The 22,386-nt window shown below is 45.7% G+C and overlaps 1 protein-coding gene across 2 annotated transcripts in view; it reads right to left on the minus strand.

Annotated features, from left to right (window-relative positions):
* The window catches only part of LOC130403166 (sodium- and chloride-dependent GABA transporter 2-like), a 41,671-nt gene that overhangs the window by 16,461 nt on the left and 2,824 nt on the right, over positions 1-22,386 (minus strand). For both annotated transcript variants that reach the window (XR_008904077.1, XM_056607402.1), the window contains exons 4-14: positions 22,184-22,324; positions 20,028-20,115; positions 18,800-18,932; positions 17,606-17,740; positions 14,751-14,854; positions 3,533-3,657; positions 3,327-3,439; positions 2,532-2,669; positions 2,165-2,267; positions 885-985; positions 405-575 (exon numbers count right to left, since the gene is read on the minus strand). Coding sequence is in view for 1 of the 2 variants with exons in the window: in XM_056607402.1 (XP_056463377.1) it covers positions 405-575; positions 885-985; positions 2,165-2,267; positions 2,532-2,669; positions 3,327-3,439; positions 3,533-3,657; positions 14,751-14,854; positions 17,606-17,740; positions 18,800-18,932; positions 20,028-20,115; positions 22,184-22,324 (1,352 nt within the window). In the remaining variant the exon portion in view is untranslated. The remainder of the gene's footprint in view (positions 1-404; positions 576-884; positions 986-2,164; positions 2,268-2,531; positions 2,670-3,326; positions 3,440-3,532; positions 3,658-14,750; positions 14,855-17,605; positions 17,741-18,799; positions 18,933-20,027; positions 20,116-22,183; positions 22,325-22,386) is intronic.

Genomic DNA, 22,386 nt, shown 5'->3' on the forward strand with positions numbered 1-22,386 from the left:
GGTCAAAAAAATGTCTGCATCTTTCAAAAACAGTCTGATTTGTATTGTGTCGCTTTAATGCCCCCTCCCGAGTAGCCCAGTCGGCTGTGATTGGTCAGCACGCCAACTCTGTTGCAATTGGAAGCTTTGCGCGTGCGTCAGCAAATTCACCCGTCCCGAGAAATTGTTAACATTGTGTTAACCGGACGCGCGACTGCACAGTCCACTGCACAGTCTGACAAGTTGTGTCAAGTTTGAGCGCAAACAAGCTATTTCATGCACTTATTGAAGGGCGTTCTGGGTGGGCGCAAATGCTGCCCCTGGCTAGGACTTAAATATGTGTAGCTTAGCAGACGTAAAACATGTAGTGTTTTACGTCTGGTGTGGAGGTCTTGGATACAGAGGTTCTTTCCAGAAGGACGTACCTGTATGAGGTCTCCCTTCATCGTAGACACTTTGAAGACCATCCACAGTGGCACAAGGAACACACAGAAAAGGCCCAGGCTCCAGCCCAGCGCGTAGGCCCATCCAGGATAAACATAGGTCTTGTTGAACTTCAAGGGCTGGTACTTCAACACTGAGAAGATGAAGGTGCCCTAGTTCACATCAAAGCAAAACATCTGCATGTTAGACGGGCTGGAAGGGCAGTGTGTTGCCAGGTTGGTTCTTGATATTTTCAGGAAAAAGGCTTGAGTTAAAACCAACACTGTAACCAGTGTGTTGCACTGGAAGTGCATGTGCCACGTACTGTTTCAAAATTGAATTTGTAGAAGGAATATCGATATTGATTTCGAAATGGATTCAAATCTAGGAAAGCCTGCCTCACTTTGCTCAGATATCAAAGTGAACCAACATGACGCTACACAATCATGCTGTGTTCCAGATGGCTGGATAGGGTCGCTCACCAGACAGACTGCAGGAGTCAGATACAGCCAGCAGTACTTCATGACCGGCCATGGCCGGTATCCGATCATGTCTTCAATGTCATCATAGAAGTTATCAGCACCTGGAGAAGACCTTCAGGTTAGACGATCAGATGGTAGTTATAGAGTCCTCTTCAGTTATTGCCAGACAAGACAAGGCTCCACTGGTCTTGAAATAAAGGAGTTGGTTTGGTTGTTTCCTCAATAAAATGGTTGAAATCTGATCGTGGGAAGCGGACACACACACACACACACACACACACACACCCAAACCCCCCCCCCCCACACACACACACACACAAACACACACACAGTGTATCATCTTTCAAGAACAGTACTTGCACACAAGCATTGGTTGCCGAGATGATAATGGTATAATGGGCCCATACCAATAAGCATGATGATGAGGCTGAGCTCATAGCTGGACCCTAGCTTCATTCACAAATGCACTTGTTTTGACGTTATTTAGGACACCATTGATTTGATTCATTTTTAGTCTTGGAGAATGATTTTAAGGCATTCTTGAACTTTTTTAGGCAGTAGGAATGTTACTTTCGCACATTGAATCTGGACAAGATCAGAACATGGTTACAATATTACTATTCACAGACATGCTGGAGTCTTGATTTATTAAATCAGATTTCCAGAATGAGGGTTAGAGCTAATCCAACTGGAAGAAAAAAGTTAGGAGCATACATTTTAAAATCCAAGATAGGAAATAAGGAACGAGGAAAAGACGCATCTAGTTATTGAACACAACATACTTTGTACATGCAATTTTCCACAAGACCATTGAAAGACAAGACAAAACAGATTACTCTATAATTTCTGTATGCACATTGTAGAATGTATACTTTCTCAGGTAAGTCCGTTTTGTACATAAAGTTTGATCTATAGAGCCACAACCATAAACAGTTATATCATGAGTTGACCCTCCCTCACCTGCCCTTTAAACAGGGCTAAATGCATTTTTGCCTGAACATGTAATGAGCAGGGTGTCAAAAATAAGGAAGAAGAAAGGGGAAGCATGATGACTTAACATTATAAATCTGCTATGCAGCTCATATTATGCAGACCTATATTTACTGAGAACCAGGTGCACATTGGGTTTACTGGCTTTCCCACTGGTATTTAGTACTTTATAGAGATGGACATCTTTCGGCCCAAGGACCACTAATGTAAGGAATTAATGCTGAAATACGCTAATTATTAACCGCATTTGTAACATTGCATGTCATTAAAACGACCCGATGAGGAATTACCATAAATCCAGCCGATCGCTATGGATTGGCAGACTGACAGCAGGAGGAGGTTGTTGCCACTACAGACGTAATGATCAAACAGCTGCAGGAAGTACAGGCCTCCCTGCAATAGGACACACACACACATACGCACACACACGCATGCACACGCACACACACACACACATGCACGCACATCTTGTGATAAGTCAAGAGATTGAACAGGGTGAGGTGGCTGAAGGCAGGTGGACGATGTGGGTGGACAGTGTGTGTGTGTGTGTGTGGACGGTGTGTGTGGACAGTGTGTGTGGACGGTGTATGTGTGTGCGTGTGTGTGTGTGCTTGTGCGTGGCGTGTGTGCGTGCGTGCGTGTGTATGTATGTGTCACCTCGGTGACCAGCAGCAGTCCAAGCAGGAGGCAGACGGTGCAGATGAAGAAGAGGAGCAGCTCTCGTCGGTAGCCCCTCCTGAACACGTTTGGGAACATGTCTGTGACCGAAGTCATCAGGCACTCCAGGCTCACAAACTGACACACACATAAGACCAGCAGGCAGGACTCATGTCAATCACTGTCAATCACTGAGCAGGAGTGCAAGACGTCAACAACAAACATGGGGATTTACCATTTAAATACTTTTTCTTATTTTTCTACAATTTATTTTTGCATTTTTATGCTTTATGATAGAGTGAGATAAACAGGAAGGTATGGGACAGAGAGGGGAGGACATGGAGCAAAGGACCACAGACACAAATCTAACCTAGGTCGCTGCAGTCAGGACTGAGCCTATAATGGTAGATGGTGGCACTCTACCCGGTCAACGGATTTACCATGTAAATACTTTGATGTTGGCATTTTATGAAAATCCACAGCCACAAAAATAATAACATTTTAAGAAAAACCATACAGGGTTAATTTGCAGTCTACGAGGTTTGCTGGGTGAGGAAAAATGTTGATTTATGGTGTAGGTTTTTATGCTATAAGGATTCCTATCACTGGAAGTACAACTAATTATATTTGAACAGGAAACAAAGGGTTCCAGTTATATGTGAAACAAAACCCATTTGTTGTTTATTGTTTGACCCTTTCCTTTGCAAATGTGTTCCAATGCTACTTCTACTTGTGAAGATTCCAGACCTTTTCCCGGAGTGGTCAGTGGATGTTCCAAGAACAGAAGCTGCTCACCTGTGTGTCGGCCCCGAGCAGAATCACCATGACAAAGAAGCAGACAGACCACAGCTGGGGTAAGGGCATCATGGCCACGGCCCGGGGGTAGGCGATGAACGCCAGGCCGGGTCCTTGGGGAGAGGAACCACTCAAACATCTGTGATCACATGGGACGATGATGATGAACCATCACCTCAGAACAACCCTTCATGGAGTGGCCTTACCGGTCGCGGCCACTTCAGAGATGGCCACGCCCTGCTCGTAGGACATGAAGCCCAGCACTGAGAAGATGGCGAAACCAGCCAGGAAACTGGAGCCGCCGTTCACCAGACACAGGATGAAGGTGTCCCTGGAGGAGGACACACCACACCGGTACTGGACCACAACACAACACAACACAACCATACTGGACCACAACACAACACAATGCTAGACCAAAACGCAACACAATACTAGACCACAACGCAACACAATACTGGACCACAACACAATACTGGACCACAAGAGACACAGGATGAAGGCGTCCCTAGAGGAGGACAGAACACACCGGTACTGGACCACAACACAACACAATACTAGACCATAACACAACCTAGCCCCTCCTTTGACTATGTCGTGGAACACAGAGCCTGTATCGACCGTCTGTCTCTCCAGAGACAGAGGGTCTTTCGGGAGTTGGGACAGATCCGAACCCTTGGCATTGCCTGAAAGTATTCTTCATGAGAGATACAGGTTTGTATAAGAGGGTATTCACTATTTGATTTGAGTGATGGGCGTGTAGCTTAAAAAGTCTCAAATCTTATGTCCTATGGGATACTGATTCAACAAAGGTTATGGAATTATATTTTTGGCTTATTTCGAACTTGAACCCATGTTGTCAAGGATGTGCTGGCACCACATCTAGATGGGGGTAAAAGGAATGATGACGATAGATAGGCTAGATTTGAACCCTGGTCGCTGGCGTTCAGGTCTTATACTAATCTACTACGCCACCGCCGCTACCTCTCAGCGGTTGAAAACATATGCAATACATTTCTTAAATAGGGTGTATTGAAAGTGAATCCTCTCAATTATAGAACAAAACCTGTTGGACTTTGCTTTTGCATTTTGAATTCATCATCACTCTATTGGGATTAATGGCGACCAATTCTGCACAACACCACAATACTGCACCACAGAACTGGGCCCCGTTTCCCGATAACGATGGATCTTCGCTCGTACTATCATTCTCCCGATGGATCTTGCGATCCATCGATAATTTCTTTGGAGCGTTTCCCGAAACTCCTCTTAACGTGAACGCGCATTCGCTGCACTCACGACGTCGTAGGATTGTAACTGTCTACTGACACGGTGCTGAAATGGGCTCCGTAGGAGGGGGAGACGCAGGAATGTCGCAGGAAAATTGTGTTAAAAAGGGTTAAAATATATCCCCTACAAGGACAACAGCAGAGTAGCCTACGAAAAAAATAGACTGCAATTATATGAATGCTAAAGACATTAAAACACAATTGATTAGGCTGAAACCGACATATATCAGTCCTAATCCTGAATGCACTGTGCGTTTCACGGCATTTTCCCCCCTGAAATAATTCCATATGACAAAAAATTAAAAATAGCTTGTGTGACAACTACATTTATCTTAATGGGCTGATTTCTGAAACATGCTTTGCGCAGCAAAGAGAGCCGACTTAATCTGATTCCGCATAAGGGTTTCCTTGATTGATAATTTGATTATCAAACCACCGGAAATAGGGTAAGGTATGTATTGATGAGGAATACAACGAAGCTCACCGTCTGGCCCGGTGCATCGTTGAGCGCACGATCGGGAGGTGGAAGTTGCGCTTTAGATGCCTTCACAGGTCAGGCGGAGGGCTCCAGTTTTCGCCGGCCAAGTCATGCGCCGTGATATGTGTGACGGCTATGTTGCACAACATTGCAGCTAAGGCTGGGGTGGCATTGCTTGAACCGGAGGACGCTGAGGACGATGACGACGAGGAAGATCGGTGTGAGGACGGCCTCCCTCATAACTACGCGGCTGGTTTTCATGCGCGTCGAAGAGTGATTGAGACTTTTTTTTAACCCCCTCCACCCTCCCACATGTCACTAAACATTCCCGTCAACGTGACCAATCCCCACCATATCCCAGCCTTTTGCCTGCTCCTTTGCTTGGTTTTTATAATTTATTCTATTTCTTTATTTTTAATTTATTTTAATTTTATTTTATTTTTTACATTATTTTATGCTACGTTTTATGAGGAGCCTATGTCAGTCTGCACAAATCCCCCCACTTTCTCTCACACATTTTGAGTGCCCTGCCTGCGCAAACATTTTCTGGACTGTCCCGTTTTATTTTGGCCATTTTAACATCTTTGTTAATAAATTAATTCATAATCTTTATTAATTACCAAACTAAGAACATAAAGGCGCAATGCGCTTTAATAAAACGCATCCAATAGACGGAATGTCCGATGGTGTCGCCACTGAGGCTATAGCTGACGATGCTCTTAGCGTCCTACGAGTACCTACGAGCACCCCTGGAGTACTCGTTAGCTACGAGCGTTTTCAAGACGTTCGTTCCCCACGATGCTTTCGGGAAACGCGGTGAAAACTCTACGATGCCCTTTCGACGCACTTCACGATCCACTTAGGCTAACGACGCTTTCGGGAAACGGGGCCCTGGTCGGGAGGAGGTGACTTTCTGCTTAGATCGGCTAACCCTAGCCCCTCCTTTGATAATGGTATCACCATTTGTGGATGTTTTCGTGGACATCAGAGCCTGTATCGTACAGGGGTCTCTCCGGAGACAGAGGGTCTTTCGGGACAGATCCCTTGGCATTGCCTGAGAATATTCTTAATGAGAGATACAGGTTCTCATCAGAGGGTATTCGCTATTTGATCGTCCTTGTTGGACCTTATGTAGACAATGCTTACTGTTGCGCAGTGTGTGTCCGTAAGAGAGTGGTAGAGTGGAGGTAGCGTGTCAGTCTGGAATTTCTGAGTTCAATGTTCGTCTCCAAAGTGATGTGCATTTATGGGTAGCTTAAATTCTTATGTCATATGGAATACTTATTCACTAAAGGCTATGGAATTACATTTTTGTGCTTATTTCGAACTTGAACCCATGTTCGCAAGGCCGTGGCACCAGATCTAGATGGGGGTAAAAGGCATGATGATTTGCAGGTGAGAATTGAACCTCGGTCGCTGGCGTTCGGGTCCTACACTAATCAACTACGCTACCGCCGCTACCTCTCAGCGATTGAAAACATATGAAATATACATTTCTTAAATAGGGTGTATTTAAAGAGAATTCCCTAAATTATAGAATAAGACAGGTTAGGTGTTGCTTTTGCATTTTGAAATCATCATCACTCTATTGGGATGAATGGCGAACAATTCTGCATTTGGCATAGTTATTTTTAATATTTCGAATCTTTTCACTTACAAATGTACACAATCGCAACTGTGTTCCCTTACCTGTTTGATTCTTGAACACCTCATAGGAGTTAATTGTGATTATCTGCTCATCTTGAGTGCAATATAAAGGTGATTATAACTACACGATAAACGCCCCTATTAAGGGAACGCGCATTGAAACTAAAGCGGAAAACCTGGCTTGACAAATTGACTCGTAAGTGAGCTTCGTGGTGCCATTTCACTCTGATTGCGAGAGTCTTATTTGTTGATCCAGGTTATCCCAAGAAAGCCTGGGTATGTTCTGCGAGTTTCGTAGTGTAACCCACTGTACTGGAACACAACACAACAACACAACAATACTGGACAACAACACAACACCACAGTAATGGACCACAACACAACACCACAGTACTGGATAACAACTCCACAATACTGGACCACAACACAACACCACAGTACTGGGCCCCGTTTCCCGATAACGATGGATCCACGCTCGTACGATCTTTCTCATGGATCTTGCGATCCATCGTAAATTTCTTGGGAGCATTTCCCGAAATTCCTCTTAACATGAACGCGCGTTCACTGCACTCACGACTTTCATAGGATTGTAACTGTCTACTGACACAGTGTTGAAATGGGCTCCTTAGAGCGAGAGGCGCAGGAATGTGGCAGGAAAATGGGGTTAAAAAACTTTAAAATATCTCCCCATCAAGGCCAACAGCAGAGTAGCCTACGAAAATAATAGACTGCAATAATATGAATGCTAAAGATATTAAAACAAAATTGATTAGCCCTAGGCCGGCATATGCCGGCCAGTATCAGTCCTGATACTGAACGCATCTGCGCGTAAATCTTTTCATAGAATTTTCCCTCCTGATATAATTCCATATTACAAAAATCAAAAATAGCTTGTTTGACAACTACATTTATCTTAAAGGCCATGGTGCAGGTTTTATTTTTTTCGAATTTGCGAAATTTGCTTGTTGGTAATAAACATTTTAATGGTTACCTATTGTATTTAATGTTGTTGGGTATCACAAAACGGAATTTAATACGAAAATGTGGGTCATATTGGAGCGGTTTGCGATAGCTTCTAATTTCTCCCGGAAGACGTTGCATGACGTCACGGTAGGGAGACGACAGACGTAGCCCTTCGAGACCCATTGAGAGTAGAGAGTACGAGAGAGATAAGAGATAGATAAGTAAGAGATAAATACATATATACATATATAGATAGCCTAGATAGAAGATGGATAGACATATAGATAGACAGCATAGATAGATATATAGACCGATATAGATATAGACCGAGAGATAGGGAGACAGACAGACAGATAGCATAGCATAGCATAGCGAGTTAGGTAGGTGTAGATTTAGAAAGGTGTACAACTGTGTTTGTGCTGGGTGTAATAACTGTATCAAAACAGAACACAGGGTCCATTCCTTTCCGAAGGACAAGGCAACCCTCAGACAGTGGGTACAGTTTGTCCGCGTTAGACGGGCAGATTTTTCTATTCCCTCGGTCACAAAGAACTCCAAGGTCTGCAGCGCTCATTTCACGGAGGAGGATTACGACCAAGGGGATGTCAGGATGGTATCTCTCGGGTTAAAGAGGCTGGCACAGCTTATTCTGAACGCCGTGCCTTCTGTGCACACGCATCTCTCTGCCTGCCCTGCCCCGAGACCGAGAGGCACCAAGATCAGTGCCGCCAGCCGCAAGCGAGAACTGGCTATGGTAATGCTGCTATCCATTTGGATGTACGAAGTGGTAAAGTCGCCAATCTCCCAGCTTTCTTGCAGCATTTCACTGAGGCACGCCCCCTTTCGGTCGTAGTATCTCGTCGCTTTCAAAGTAGAGCGAGCAGATCTGTACAACTAGCAAACAAGATGGCTGCGCCCATAGTCAATGGGGATTGAGCTGTATTTTCTTTGTATTTGTACCACGTTGGGGGTTGTAATGTCGATTTTAAATCCTCTTACACATTTGATTTCATTGCTGCTTTAATCCGGTCACCAATTTATGGTCTTGCTTTGCGTGAAATTCAATGTAAAGTTGTGTTTTCAAGCTGGTTTGCCAAAGAGGCTATGTTGCTAATGATGACTAGCCCGCTACTACCCCTCGTGGCTCGACAGAAACACGACAGCACTTGTTGAAATAAAAATTGGCAAAAATGGCAAAATATTATTGCAATGTAAAAGGCTTGCAATGTTAATGTTTCTGTAAAGGCTGGCCACCATTATACACTGGATTATTTCTTTTTTCCAAAATAGTTTTCTTAAACTCGTCGGACACAAATAGCAAACTGGAAGGCTGGAGCAAGGGAAATACGTCAAGTTCTCGCTGAAGCTGGTCGTTCGTACCAGCCTACCATCAAAATGGATAGCAGCATAAGCCTCATGCTAATGTTTACATGCTGTGCGTTAGCTAGCCCTGTGTATACTATATACCGTATTCCCTTTGACACTGCCTCCACTACAGTCATGACTCATGATCAGTCTGACATTAGAAAAGCACATTTCGTGATTCATGAATATGAACTAAAACAAAATTGTCCTGAAGTAAATGTCCAAAAGCTTGTCATATCTAACTAGAAAGCGCCATGGCTAGTGTTTGGATCACTGGCGCTCATCAAGCGGCTTTCACAACAGTGTGTGTGTGTTTGATTTAGTTTATGGATTTAATTGCCCTTTTCCTGATGGAAAGTGACTATTACGGTCCTCTTTCATATGTATTTAGACCTGACCGTGTCGCTGATGCTAATTTATTTACGCAAGATGTTGACAGATGCCTCACCGTGTGAGACCACGGACAGTGTCAATGCTGCTACGGTAGAGGACCCCTTGCCCTACTACACTTGTGACACTGGGACACAGTGTATTTTGAAGCCCCTTGGAAGGTCTCACGGTAAATCTTTATTTCATACTCTGGGGATCTCATTCTGTTTACTGTAAATATGTTTGCTATAATTCATATGCAGGACAATTTCACGTGTGTTTCCACTGGAGAAAAAAAATCGGTCTATTTGAATGTCTGCTGTGTGTGTGCCTACCTATCTTGGTCTCTTGCAGGCTCAATGACAGCAGTAAAACTGGAGGGTATCATCACAAGGACATCCTTACTGAAGGATGTTCGACAGCTGTCTCCGCAGCACCAGACTTACTCCCTTGAAGCCTTCCACTCCCCGATCCTGCACTTCGCGCCCAAGCACACTGGGTTTTCATACCATGGCATGTATAGCAGGTCAGTGCTGTCCAATGGAATAACAATGCCGTATTTTATCATACATACACCAGGTTTCGAAAGTGTTCTTAAATGTGTTATTCTGTAGGCTTCTCTTAGCGGCGCTGCATTACAACTGTAATGCGAACAGAGAGACCGCACGAAGAAGCGATGGTTTGGAGAGTTATAGCGTGCGATATCCACGTTTCAGAAAAGGTGCCTGGGTAGTTGTTCCCATCAAAGAGAAGGCCTCATACGGTAGGCAGTGTCATGCAGTTCTATCATATTTTGACTTTTGCGCACAAGACATCTGTGACATCGATCTTTATACAGTATTTTATCATTATTATGTCTGCAGGTTATGCAACGTCATTAATCGAGGCCCTTCGGGAGAGCTACATGGATTCACCCAAGGCTCTTCAAGAGGTTAGCGCGAATTTGTCAGCCTGTGCACCCGCCTCCATCGCCAAATCCTTCCAACAAATTCCTAAGGAGGAGGCCGTCAGCCTCCATCTAGGCCAGCAGTCACGCTACAAAAAATTGTATTAGAATATTTTTTTCCCCAGACAGGTCCAATCATTTAGTTGTGAGTATGTATGTATGTATATGTTATCTTATTTGGTGGTGGTTTTCTGTATGCCGCATGTTTTGTTTTCTCTTTGTGTGCTGTTTATTGCTTGGGTTTTTTGATTGTTCCAGGAAGTTTATTATAACCCTACATTTTAACCCCTTGCGCTGACCCTAACATCTGTCGACTAACGTTATTTATGGCTGTAACCCATTCATTCCTTTATCAGCATCACCATGGTTACCGCCTCACTGCATGTCGCATGTTTTGTTTTTATTGCTTGGGTTTTTTACTTAGTTGTTTGCACAAATCATTCCTTTACAGCTCCATTTGCCCCATAATTCATAAAAAAAAAATTAAGAATCCGAAAGGGACCTCTGTGTGCGCTTTTCTCTTGGATCACTATGCGTCTGCTCTATGTGATATCATTGCATGTATGTGTCCGTGAGTGAGTGAGAACCATCAGCTGACCCTCAGGTAAGATCACACTATTGCAAGATTATTTTATGTTGGTTTCTTTGTGCCTAACCCTTTTTTTCTTGAGATTTGTTTACTTTATCAGGCCTTTCAACCTGTCCCTTTTTTCAGTAATAGATCCCCATTACTAGGGATGACCTAATAAACTGTTTTTATATGAATTCACGTGTTCTGTGTATTTTATAACATTTTAAGGGCGGTTGAGCGATCGCAACACAACAAGCATGAGTTAATTCTTGAACTGAAAAATAATTTTATTCATGTTGTACGTGCCAATATGGTTTTTATTCTTCATCCAAACGAGGCCATTGAAAGCCATGATAGGTCTGGTCACCACTCTGAAATTGTTGCCTGATGGCTGAAACCAGACAGGAGGGTAGAGGCTTCCTTATATGCAGGCCAAGAACTCTTTTTCATGCATGTTTATTGTCTATGCAACACATCTCTAGTCGCCTATAACTGTTTAAGTTGGTTCATAGGACTATAAAAAAGAATGCTAAAGTAAACAAACAATTAACATACTCGTGCGTGCTGGCTTGAAGGGGACCATGATCCTGCTTGAAATGTGTGTACGCTATCTTCAGCACAAACGGATTCAGGCAGCATGCCTCAAATCCTGGAAGCTGAGTGAGGCATGTCACATCTGCTGGTGTTGGGCTGAGCTCCTCGACCAGCGACCAAAACGCACTCACTTCCCTACAGCACAAGCTCTCCACCACAGATTCCATGGGACGGCACCGCCCACACAAACACCTACCAAACACAGCGACACAGACACGCTTACTACTCTCCCTCTCTCGGTAAGCGCTACCCTGACGGTGTCAATGACAATCAATCACGAGGAGTAGAATCGAAAATAATCCCGCTGAATTCATGACCAGCCTACGTGACCGGCGGCTCCCAGGTACGTTTGCAACAACACTTTCACCGGAGGAATAGGTAAAATCTTAGAAATAAACACTAGGCAAAATATGTACCGGTAGTTACTGGAGCTATTAGGCAACCATCAAAACGTGGGATAACTAATCGTAGGGGTTATCTGGGGGGGGGCTCGTACAGCAACGAGCTGAATGTTGCTGCCTGAATGTTGCTGCATTTCTAAATGATAGCAACTCACCAGGACACCTCACCAACTCTCCACCCATTCTCCTCTGACCATGAATTTAATTGGCTTTGACGGCCATCAATCCTCGGCAATTCCTCATTCGCCCCCTCACGTCTAACAGGCTCGAAATTATACGGCTGTGGGCCATCATAAATGTAATTTGTGGTTCTTGCCACCTCTTCCTCATCCCAGTTAGACGCCATAGTTCTAGTACTAGGCTGAGGCTACCTTCCACCACGACTCCCTACCGTGACGTCACCACCGATCGACGTTAGAAAACACCCGCTACCACAAAAAACGACAGAAACTGGACTTTAACACCATTTTGGTGACATTTGATGAATGCGATACATATTTTGAGGGCTTTATGTACCCATTATTCGAAACTTCCGGTTAACCTGCACCATGGGCTTTAATGTGCTGATTTCTGAAACATGCTTTGCGAAGCTAAGAGAGTTGACTTTATCTGATTCCGCATATGGTTTCAGTGATTGGCGCGCACTCCCTTCTCTAGAATCTTTGGTGTACACATAAAAAATGCAACATTCCATTAATTCAGTGTCATTCAAATGCATTGGCTGGACATTGACACACCGCTATTGCTGACCCGATAAGGAGAGCTTGGTCAAGATCCTGCATATATTGTTGGGCAGGATGATGTATAGGCCTTTTTAAACTGCCAAGCCGGTTCGGTCGCAGCTTGGCACGCCCGGCGATTACATCGTCAAGTTTCCTGTGTAAAACCGAGGATGTCAAATCCGTTTGTCACGGCGTGGGCTTTCTTGGTTCATTGGAGAAGGTGGGGATGTGCACGGAGTCTAGACCTCTTTAGAATAATTTGCATAATCCTGAATGTTTTTATTTTTTTATGAATGAAGACACCCATGCAAGAATGAGTTCACGTCTGAGTGTAGGCTACAAACACGATAAACTATTTGCAAGTGCAAAATCGCCAACATATTCTTTATTTTGCTGAGCACTTGTTTTTTATCCTGACAAAAGCCTCGTAAGGAAAGTTCCTCTGCGTCTCTCTCGTAGATCGCACCATCTTTCAAGGTCTTTTATAATGCGACTGCATAACCTTCTCTCACATGATCAGCAGCCCGCGGATTTCACTTTCTCTCCAGTTAGGACTGCTCATGATGATATAGCTGCGTTGACTCTGTAGAGACAGCGCAGCAACACCTCTATCCAAGCACCTCCCTGGAACCGCGGAGCCGTCGCATTTACATCAGAATAAAAATTAAACCCAATAAACCGCAAATGTGTGTCGGGTCCGGGAGGGTAAATCGGGGTGCTAGCTCAAGTAGGCAATTTACCTTGGGCAGTGTAAACGCGCGCACCATGCCGTGAAAAAGGCGTGCATACCACAGCATAGGCTATTTGGCAGTGTAAACACGCCTTATAATGGTGCTGGTAATGTAAGCGGGAAAGCACGCGCCGTTCAGGCACGCATCGCAGCAGTATCCCGCAGCAGTCTACGTTCACTGCAGAAACCACACTCTCAACTTGGCGATTGTGCACTGTCAGGGATGTGTAGACACGGGAACTGTCTAGACACGGTCCAATAAATAATGAACTTCATCACAGCCTCACCGAAGCGACTACAGTGCTTTGTGGCACAATCGCAACAAAAAACACCCTGCAGAAATTCTCAGACACCCGCTGGTCTCAGCATGATTCGTGTACAGTAGGCTATGTCTTCTGCAATTTATCAATATGAGGACATTTTAACCAGGATGGTTGAATTAAAATCAGAGGGGAGACAGCAAGGGCTGCTCGAAAGCGACCTCCCACACAAGAGCAATGGGTTGCCTTGTGACGTGGCGTTTGATATCGGCTGCGCAAGTATTTTGGGAATTTTAAATTGCTGCAATAAATCATGTTGTTGTTGACTTCTAACAAATCTGTGTCTTTGTTGTTTAAATCTAACAGTAATCTATGATTAATATATCGGCGGTAACCACTGTTTTGGGGGTATTTGGGGGAAATTGCGCAAGCCGGACATCCGTGGTATTGGATGTGCTTTAATAAAACGCATCCAATACACGGAATGTCCGCTGGTGTCGCGACTGAGGCTATAGTAGGCTAACGGTGCTCTTAGCACCCTACGAGTACCCCTGGAGTCCACGTTAGCTATGAGCGTTTTCACGACGTTCCTTACCAACGATGCTTTCGGGAAACGGTGTGAAAACTGTGCGATGCTCGTACAACGCACTTCACAAACCACATAGGCTAACGATGCTTTCGGGAAACAGGGCCCTGGACAACTAAACAACACCACAGCACTGGACCACAACACAACACTACTGTATTGGACCACAACACAGTACTGGACCGAAACACCACACCACAGTACTGGACCACAACACCACACCACAGTACTGGACCACAACACAACAGTACTGGACCACAACAGAGCACAACTCCTCATACGGCAATTTGACAATTTGTGGTCAGTCTGCATTGTATGCCTCGTTCATGCCTCGCTAAATGCATGTTATCCACTTGACCAGGCTTTACCGTTTGAATCTATTGAAATAGAATAATCCATGATAAAGCTCTTTGCATTTCAGCAGTCAAATAGACCTCATGACATCTCCATGACGTCATCTACAGAGCAGAGACACTGTGTTGGGTTGTGCTGTGTGGACCTACTTGTAGACGTCGTTGTTGTACTGGTTGTAGCTCCCCAGGGCGGTCAGGCTCCCCTGGCAGATGGCGAAGGAGAAGAGCACCTGGGCCCCGGCGTCCATCCACACCTGTCGTCCAAACATACGTGAAACGGCCTCCATGGTTAACACAGGCTTTGGTGAGTCCGAAAGACCCCCCAAAGACTATCCCAAGTCCATGTTATCCTCTAGGGCAGTGGTTCTCAAATGGGGGTTTGCGTTTCCCTAGGGGTTCTTTGGAGTACTGCAGGGGGTACTTTGAACATTTATTATTTATCTATAAATAGATATCCTTGTTCACCCTGATCATACTTTAATTCTGAAAGCTAGACAATAAAATATCGAGAAAAATGGAAAAGTGTTCAAAGAACACTGTCCCATGTTTCTCACTCAATTTGAGTATTTGTGTCATGGTCTGTGTCGTGTTTTGGTGTGTTTCCCTGTTTTTCCCTCCTGTGTTGATTACTGCTCCCTCCCCTAATGGGTCTCAGCTGTTCCTCGTTGCGTTTGCTACTTAAGCCCTTGTCTTTCCTTTGTTCCTGGTGCTGTCATTGTGGTTAGTTCGTCCTGCGTGTTCTCACCTGTTTTCCCTTGCTCCTTGCCTTAGCCTTTTGGCAGAAATAAAGTGCTGTTCTCCCTAAACCGTCTGCATCTGGGTCCTACCTGCCTGCCTGCACCCACAACCCTAACAGAATGACAGCACCAAGTTTGGACCCAGCGGACGCTCTGTTTTTCCGTGAGTTGGAGGATTTGTTGGTGACGATAATCCTAGCTATGGATGGCTTGGAGAACATTCCCAGCAGGAAGGAGCAGGAGGCTGTGTTGGGGCGTACGTGCAGGGCTGTTGCGTCAAGGCCAGAGTTGGAGGACGCCTTACCCGAGTGGGCAGTCGAGATGCTCAACCCCACAACCTTTTGGCCGGAGAGCGACATGCCACTGCCACCGGACTTTGGTGACCGGCCTAAGCCTCCACGCTACTGCTCTCAGCCTCTGCCCCCGGTTCCCCGCTACCAGCCTCTGCCCCTGGATCCCCGCTACCAGCCTCTGCCTCCGGTTCCCCGCTACCAGCCTCTGCCCCCGGTTCCCCGCTACCAGCCTCTGCCCCCGGTCCCCAGCTACCAGCCTCCTCCTTTACGGACAATCAAAGTGGGGGTGGTGAGTTTGGGGTACCACCCGGTTCCTCCTGGCACTCCAGCTCCCGCACTGACTCCGGCCCCCGAGCCCTGTCCGGTTGAAGAGCCCACTCCTCGCCTTCCAGAGGGGGACCGGCCTCTTCGCCTGTCTGAGGAGGTCCGCCCTCCGCTCCTGCCCGAGGGGGCCCGCCCTCCAGACCGTCCAGGGGAGGCACGCCCTCCGCTCCTGCCTGTGGGGGCCCTCCCTCCACTCCTTCCCGAGGGGGGTCCCTCTTCAAGGCCTTCCAAACCTTTTGGAAGGGGCACGCCCTCTTCTCCAGAGGGGACCAGCCCTCTACCTTGCCTTCCTGAGGGGTCCCGCCTTCCAGAGGGGGTCCGCCCTCTACCTGGCCTTCCTCTAGAGGGGACCCGCCCTCTACCTTGCCTTCCTGAGGGGTCCCGTCTTCCAGAGGGGGTCCGCCCTCTACCTGGCCTTCCTCCTGAGGGGACCCGCCCTCTACCTGGCCTTCCTCCAGAGGGGACCTGGCCTTCCTCCTGAGGGGACCCGCCCTCTACCTGGCCTTCCTCCTGAGGGGACCCGCCCTCTACCTGGCCTTCCTCCTGAGGGGACCCGCCCTCTACCTCGCCTTCCTCCAGAGGGGACCCGCCCTCTACCTGGCCTTCCTCCTGAGGGGACCCGCCCTCTACCTGGCCTTCCTCCAGAGGGGACCCGCCCTCTACCTGGCCTTCCTCCAGAGGGGACCCGCCCTCTACCTCGCCTTCCTCCTGAGTGGACCCGCCCTCTACCTCGCCTTCGCCGGCCTCCTGAAGGGTTCCGCCTTCGCCGCTGCCGGCCTTCAGAGGGGTTTCTTTGCCGCTGCAGGCCTCCTGAGGGACTGAGCCCTCATCGTCCTTGCCGCCGGCCTCCTGAAGGATCCGCCTTCACTCTGCCTCTGCTTACCCCCCAGGCCGTCCGCCTGAGGCTCCCTGCCATGCCCTGGGGCAGTTTTCTGGCCGCCCGCCTGACACCCCTTCGCTCTGCCCCAGTCCATTTATTTTTTTTGATTCCCTCCTCCTGGCTTCCCTCCACCCACCCGATTTGGGTTTGACTTTCTTCGTTTTTTTTTTTTGCGCTTGTCGTGGGTCGCCTGGGAGGGTGTCGTGGGTCGACCCTTAAGGGGGGGGGTACTGTCATGGTCTGTGTCGTGTTTTGGTGTGTTTCCCTGTGTTTCCCTCCTGTGTTGATACTGCTCCCTCCCATAATGGGTCTCAGCTGTTCCTCGTTGCGTTTGCTACTTAAGCCCTTGTCTTTCCTTTGTTCCTGGTGCTGTCATTGTGGTTAGTTCGTCCTGCGTGTTCTCTGTTCTCTGTTGTCACCTGTGTTCCTTTGCTCCTTGTTCCTTGCCTTAGCCTTTTGGCAGAAATAAAGTGCTGTTCTCCCTAAACCGTCTGCATCTGGGTCCTACCTGCCTGCCTGCACCCACAACCCTAACAATTTGGGCCCTTTTCATGTTCATATTCACGCTGACAAATAAAACGCACATACATCATTTATGGTAATTATATTATTTTTTTCCTCCCAAAAATGTTTTGTGCCAGTGAAGGGGTTGCCTAGCTGAAAAAAAGTCTTTGGGGGTACACTAGTAGAAAACATTTAGAACCACTGCGTTAAGGCGTAGTGAAGTCCCGGGTGTAGGGCGGGGGAAGGGAGGGAGTGTTTGGTACTTACTTGAGGGTCCACCAACCTGGTAGGGTCCGGGTAGAGGTAGAACTTGATCCCGTCGATGGCCCCCGGCAGCGTCAGCCCCCGGACCAGCAGCACCACCAGCATCAGGTAGGGGAAGGTGGCCGTGAAGTACACCACCTAGCAGACAGCAGACCCAGGAGAGAGGAGGAGATGGAGTTTGGGGGTTAATTTGCAATTTAGAACAGCATGAACAAATAAGTATCACAACAATAGTACAAAGAAATTAATTTTATATTGTGTTGAATATTTTCTTCAGATTGATAAAATAAACAGGCCAATTTTGTCTCAATAAATCCATAAATAATAATATTTACATATAGTCACGAGAGAATGCGACACACAAACATACAAGCATAAAAAAACACGAAGTTCATATTTATGCAAACACACAGGCATGCACACACACACACACACTGTGATGGAAAATCTACATGTTACGTTCAGTTTCGTCTAAAGTGTAAATGTTAGTGTTTCGTGTGATGTAATCTCGTTTCACATTCCGTTTTTGGAATCTTGCCATTCTGCAGGGCTTTCTAAAATGTAATTCTTAGTGTTTCGTTCGATGTAATCTGGTATCACATTCCGTGTTGTCTGTAGTTTGGTTTGGGCCTGTTTTACTTGACCCCCTGGGGAGGGGAGAGAAGCAAAGTTTGATAAGGAACAGCCTCAACCACCTTCTTAACCTCTGAAGAAATTTTAAACAATACACTAACATCTGGTTAACAAAGGCTTTTGGTTTATTGGGGGCCAACTGCCCTCAAGGATCCGATCTAAGTGTATAAAAGCTCCTGACTTTAGCTACTCAGCGGACTTCTCAGAGCGTACCTTTAGAGTATGAAGTAAGACGCAACGAGAAACTCCCATCTGAGGCCTCAGATTATTGTAATGTTTGCCTGTTTTATTGTTTGTTGATGCATGTTGCGATGCATCTTTGTTTGTACTTTTATTTCAAATATATATGACCACCAATTGTCTACAGTATTGTGTGCCTTTTGCATCTAAATATCTCATCTGTCTTAGACGCAAACTCTGAGAGAAATTGCCACGACAACACACACACACACACACACACACACACACACACACACACACACACACACACACACATCTGAATAAACACCACACACAAACAGCTATTTAATATGTTGATACAGAAAATAATACTTTCTACGTTACCTTTCCAGTAGACTTGACTCCCTTCCAGACACAGAAGTAGCACAGCACCCAAGCTAAGATCAGACACAGAACCAGCTCCCAGCGCAGGCTGCCAATCTCCTCGATCCCTCCAGATATCTTCAACACCCGTCTCCTGAGGACACAAAGATCACACATCAGCTTTTCACAGATGTGATATTATTGCCCTCTGTTTAGCAGGGTAAAACAGAGACAGGTGTTTTGCGTGATCCCTTTATAATGCAGCAGTAGGGACACCTTAGGAAGTAAACCAAAGTGACGGTAAAGTAACTGGTTCAATACAGTAGAAAATGTTGGGATGGAGATAAAGCCCTCAACCAGCCAGCAAGCCCACAGCCAGCCAGCCCTCAACCAGACAGCCAGCTAGCCCTCAGCCAGACAGCCGCCAGCCAGCCAGCTCCCAGCCAGACAACAAGCCAACCAGCCAGACAGACAGCCAGACAACCAGCCAGCCAGACAGTCAGCCAGCCAGCCAGCCAGTCAACCAGCTAGCCAGCCAGTCAGCCAGCCACCTTGTGCTATTAAAATGTTGTTTGTAAGTATTTGAATTCAGATGAAAAATCTGATGATGATCTGAAATCTGGAATTAAAGAAATGGTAGGTAGGCGCCGACCAGTTTTGGTTTGGTTGATTGATTCATAAGACTATAAATTGTGCCACTGGACAGAGGCCACCTGTTTCCAACCCAATTATTTTATTTACCGCACCTCTTTCTGTGTCACTTGACATAGAACTATTTAAAACTTTAAAAACAAACACAAAGTTTTGCCTGTAAGAAGATCAGCAGCTTGGCAAGTTGTGGCTAACAATTTCATCATCCCAGCGACTCAAATCAGTCTGTACCGACCTACAGCAAACTAGTAAGCAAACTACTTACATTAGGAGAAAAACAATTAGGCCACAATTTAAAAAAACCTATAGCCTTCAAAACTGAACATAACACAAATGATATCACTATGTCCTGTGTTGTAGATATGATGGTAATGAACCAATGTGTTTGTTGTGAACCAAAGGTCATGAGGCTGACTTGCGACAAAGTGTCCTGTGTGTGTAATATGTCGGAAGACCCTTTTACCTGGCTTGGGCCATTGATAGGCCAACATATCAGTGCTGGCCTGATGTAATAATCATCATAACCATGGTGGGGTGCAGAGTTACAGACATTACAGATTGTAACTGTAGGCAATCTTCAAAAGAGGGTTAAACTTACTCCCAGAACTCTGTTGCAGGCGAAGTTTCATTTGAAGATGCAGTCCAGTTGAATGAAGAATTTCTCTTATCGAATTCCACGCATGAATCTTAAAACAGCAAGGAAGAATTGCTTTTTAGTCTTGCAGATAGGCATAGATGTGCACTGTAAAAACGAAAACTTAAAATTGTTGGTCTCATTATGATTTCTGAGTAAAATGAATATAAAACATTAAGTATTCATGTCAACTGTGCAATGCAATTTAGTCCAACCAACAATGTTGAGTTTTGGGTCAAGAGTTGGGCTCAGTGTAGTATCTTTGTTAGCAAGACACACGGGTTTAAGTCAGACTCTGTCTGAGGCTGGGCCGACTACGGTGCACATGCGCATTTCGACACTTTGGAAAATACGGGGTTTCCTAACGGAATTTTCAGATAGTAAATATTGTGGTGACTCCTACCCCCCGGGGAGTCTGGGTATTCGTGATGCCGGTTGGGAAAAAGGGGTTTATTGCCTTTTTGACAATTTGTTTCTGTTAGGTTAAGTGGGGTTAACAGGTTTGGGGTCTTTATTGTTTGTGTGTTGTTTATTGTGTGTAGTGTTGCCGCTGTCACACTAAATTTGTACCGGCTGCCAAATTTGTACCGGGCGCATCATCCATACGTAATCCACTCCAAATCTGCCTGGCAACAGATGATCGCTTCGTCCGTTGCCTGGCAACGGACGATCGCGTCGAATGACGTGAACATTCGCGAACCTTCTATCTAGCGATCCGTTATCTGTATTGTGCTATTTCGTCCTTGACCTGCTTTAAACACTCAGTTTACTTGCTAAATTTGATTAAAGAATTAAATACAATACAAATATAAAGTAAAAACAAGTGTTATCTGTAATGATATCAACATCAGTTAGACCGTCACACGGAGCATGCGCAGTTGGATTGGCGCGCTGCATGTTGATGTCTGTTCCAAGATACATCGTGTGTTTATTAAGGAACCCAACAAAACATTACATTATCTAGCGATCCGTTAACTGTATTATGTTATTTCGTCTTTGGCAACATGAGCGCGAAGGTTTTTTGAAACCTGCCCGGCAACGGACGACGCGATCATCTGCTGCCATGCAGGTTTGGAGTGGATTACGTATGGATGACGCGCCCGGTACAAATTTGGCAGCCGGTACAAATTTAGTGTGACACCGCCACCGTTACCGAGACTTGCATGTCCGTTGGTTTGTTGTGCGGTGCGCTGTTTCTGGGTGTGTGTTAAATAAAGGCAGCTCTCGGGATCGTGCAGTTTATGAGGCACGAGAGTTGCGTCACCGTTTAACCTGGGTTCCCGTATCGTGCAGAACAAGTTTGACCATAATGTCGAACTTGTTCTGCACTTTGGTTTGCTGCATTTAGACAGCGATTCTCTGCTGCTGAACTAGTTACATGTTGCTTGTTCTATGCTGTCTGGCATTCAGAAATGTAAAATGGAAGTTTCCAATTATTAATTTTAATAAAGTGAACTTGAAACTAGTTTTGCATTCTTTGAAATGTTTTTTTTTTTAAATAATATTAACCTTAATTTGAAATATTAAATTAACAACCCTGACTTACTTTTTTGAGTTTTGTAAAATATAAAATCTTAGTTGGTATAACTCTAACTTTCAAGTTTGTCTAAAGAAGAAAAATGACATTTTGTTGGGCTCAAAACTCAAAAATTAATAAGTTGCCTTGCAATTTTGAGTTTTCTCAACTTTTTATTTTTTACAGTGTGGTCATGTTTGAGAAACCATTTAACATAATTTGTTAATCTGTCAATTCTGAAAGTAAGTGTAAAGGATTTTAAGACTGCAGAACTGTAACACAGCCAAAGAGAGCTGACCTCAATGACCTGGCAGACAGTAAGGGGCAACCTTCCAAATAACTTCCTGAGATTAAATCAGTCTGTGTGCATGTTGTACATGCAGATTAATTTGAGTTGAAACCATTTCTTTCTAAAATTACCCTTATCAACAGTGCTCCACGGCATCTGTCCACTTACTAACCTAACTACACACAAACTAATTATAATCATGACCAGGCCACATTTGTCCTCGGACGCCAGTGCCCACCCCCTCAGTGCCGGCTCCCTGTGGGTCCCACCCCCTCAGTGCCCACCCCCTCAGTGCCGGCTCCCTGTGGGTCCTACTTGTGTTCCAGGCGTTGTGGCAGGATGCCCAGGGCACCTCGCTGCTGAAGGAGGAGAACAGGTAGAAGAAGGCCCAGGCCTGGATCACGATGTAGGAGACGGCCGCGTAGGCGATCACCACCTGTGTGGCGTAGCCTATCCCTGGATAGGAGCCACATCCTCACGGTTAGGAAGGAATCGCACAACATAGGCTGCCCAATAGT

This window comes from Gadus chalcogrammus, chromosome 1 (assembly GCF_026213295.1).
Source record: "Gadus chalcogrammus isolate NIFS_2021 chromosome 1, NIFS_Gcha_1.0, whole genome shotgun sequence".
NCBI classification, from domain to species: domain Eukaryota; kingdom Metazoa; phylum Chordata; class Actinopteri; order Gadiformes; family Gadidae; genus Gadus; species Gadus chalcogrammus.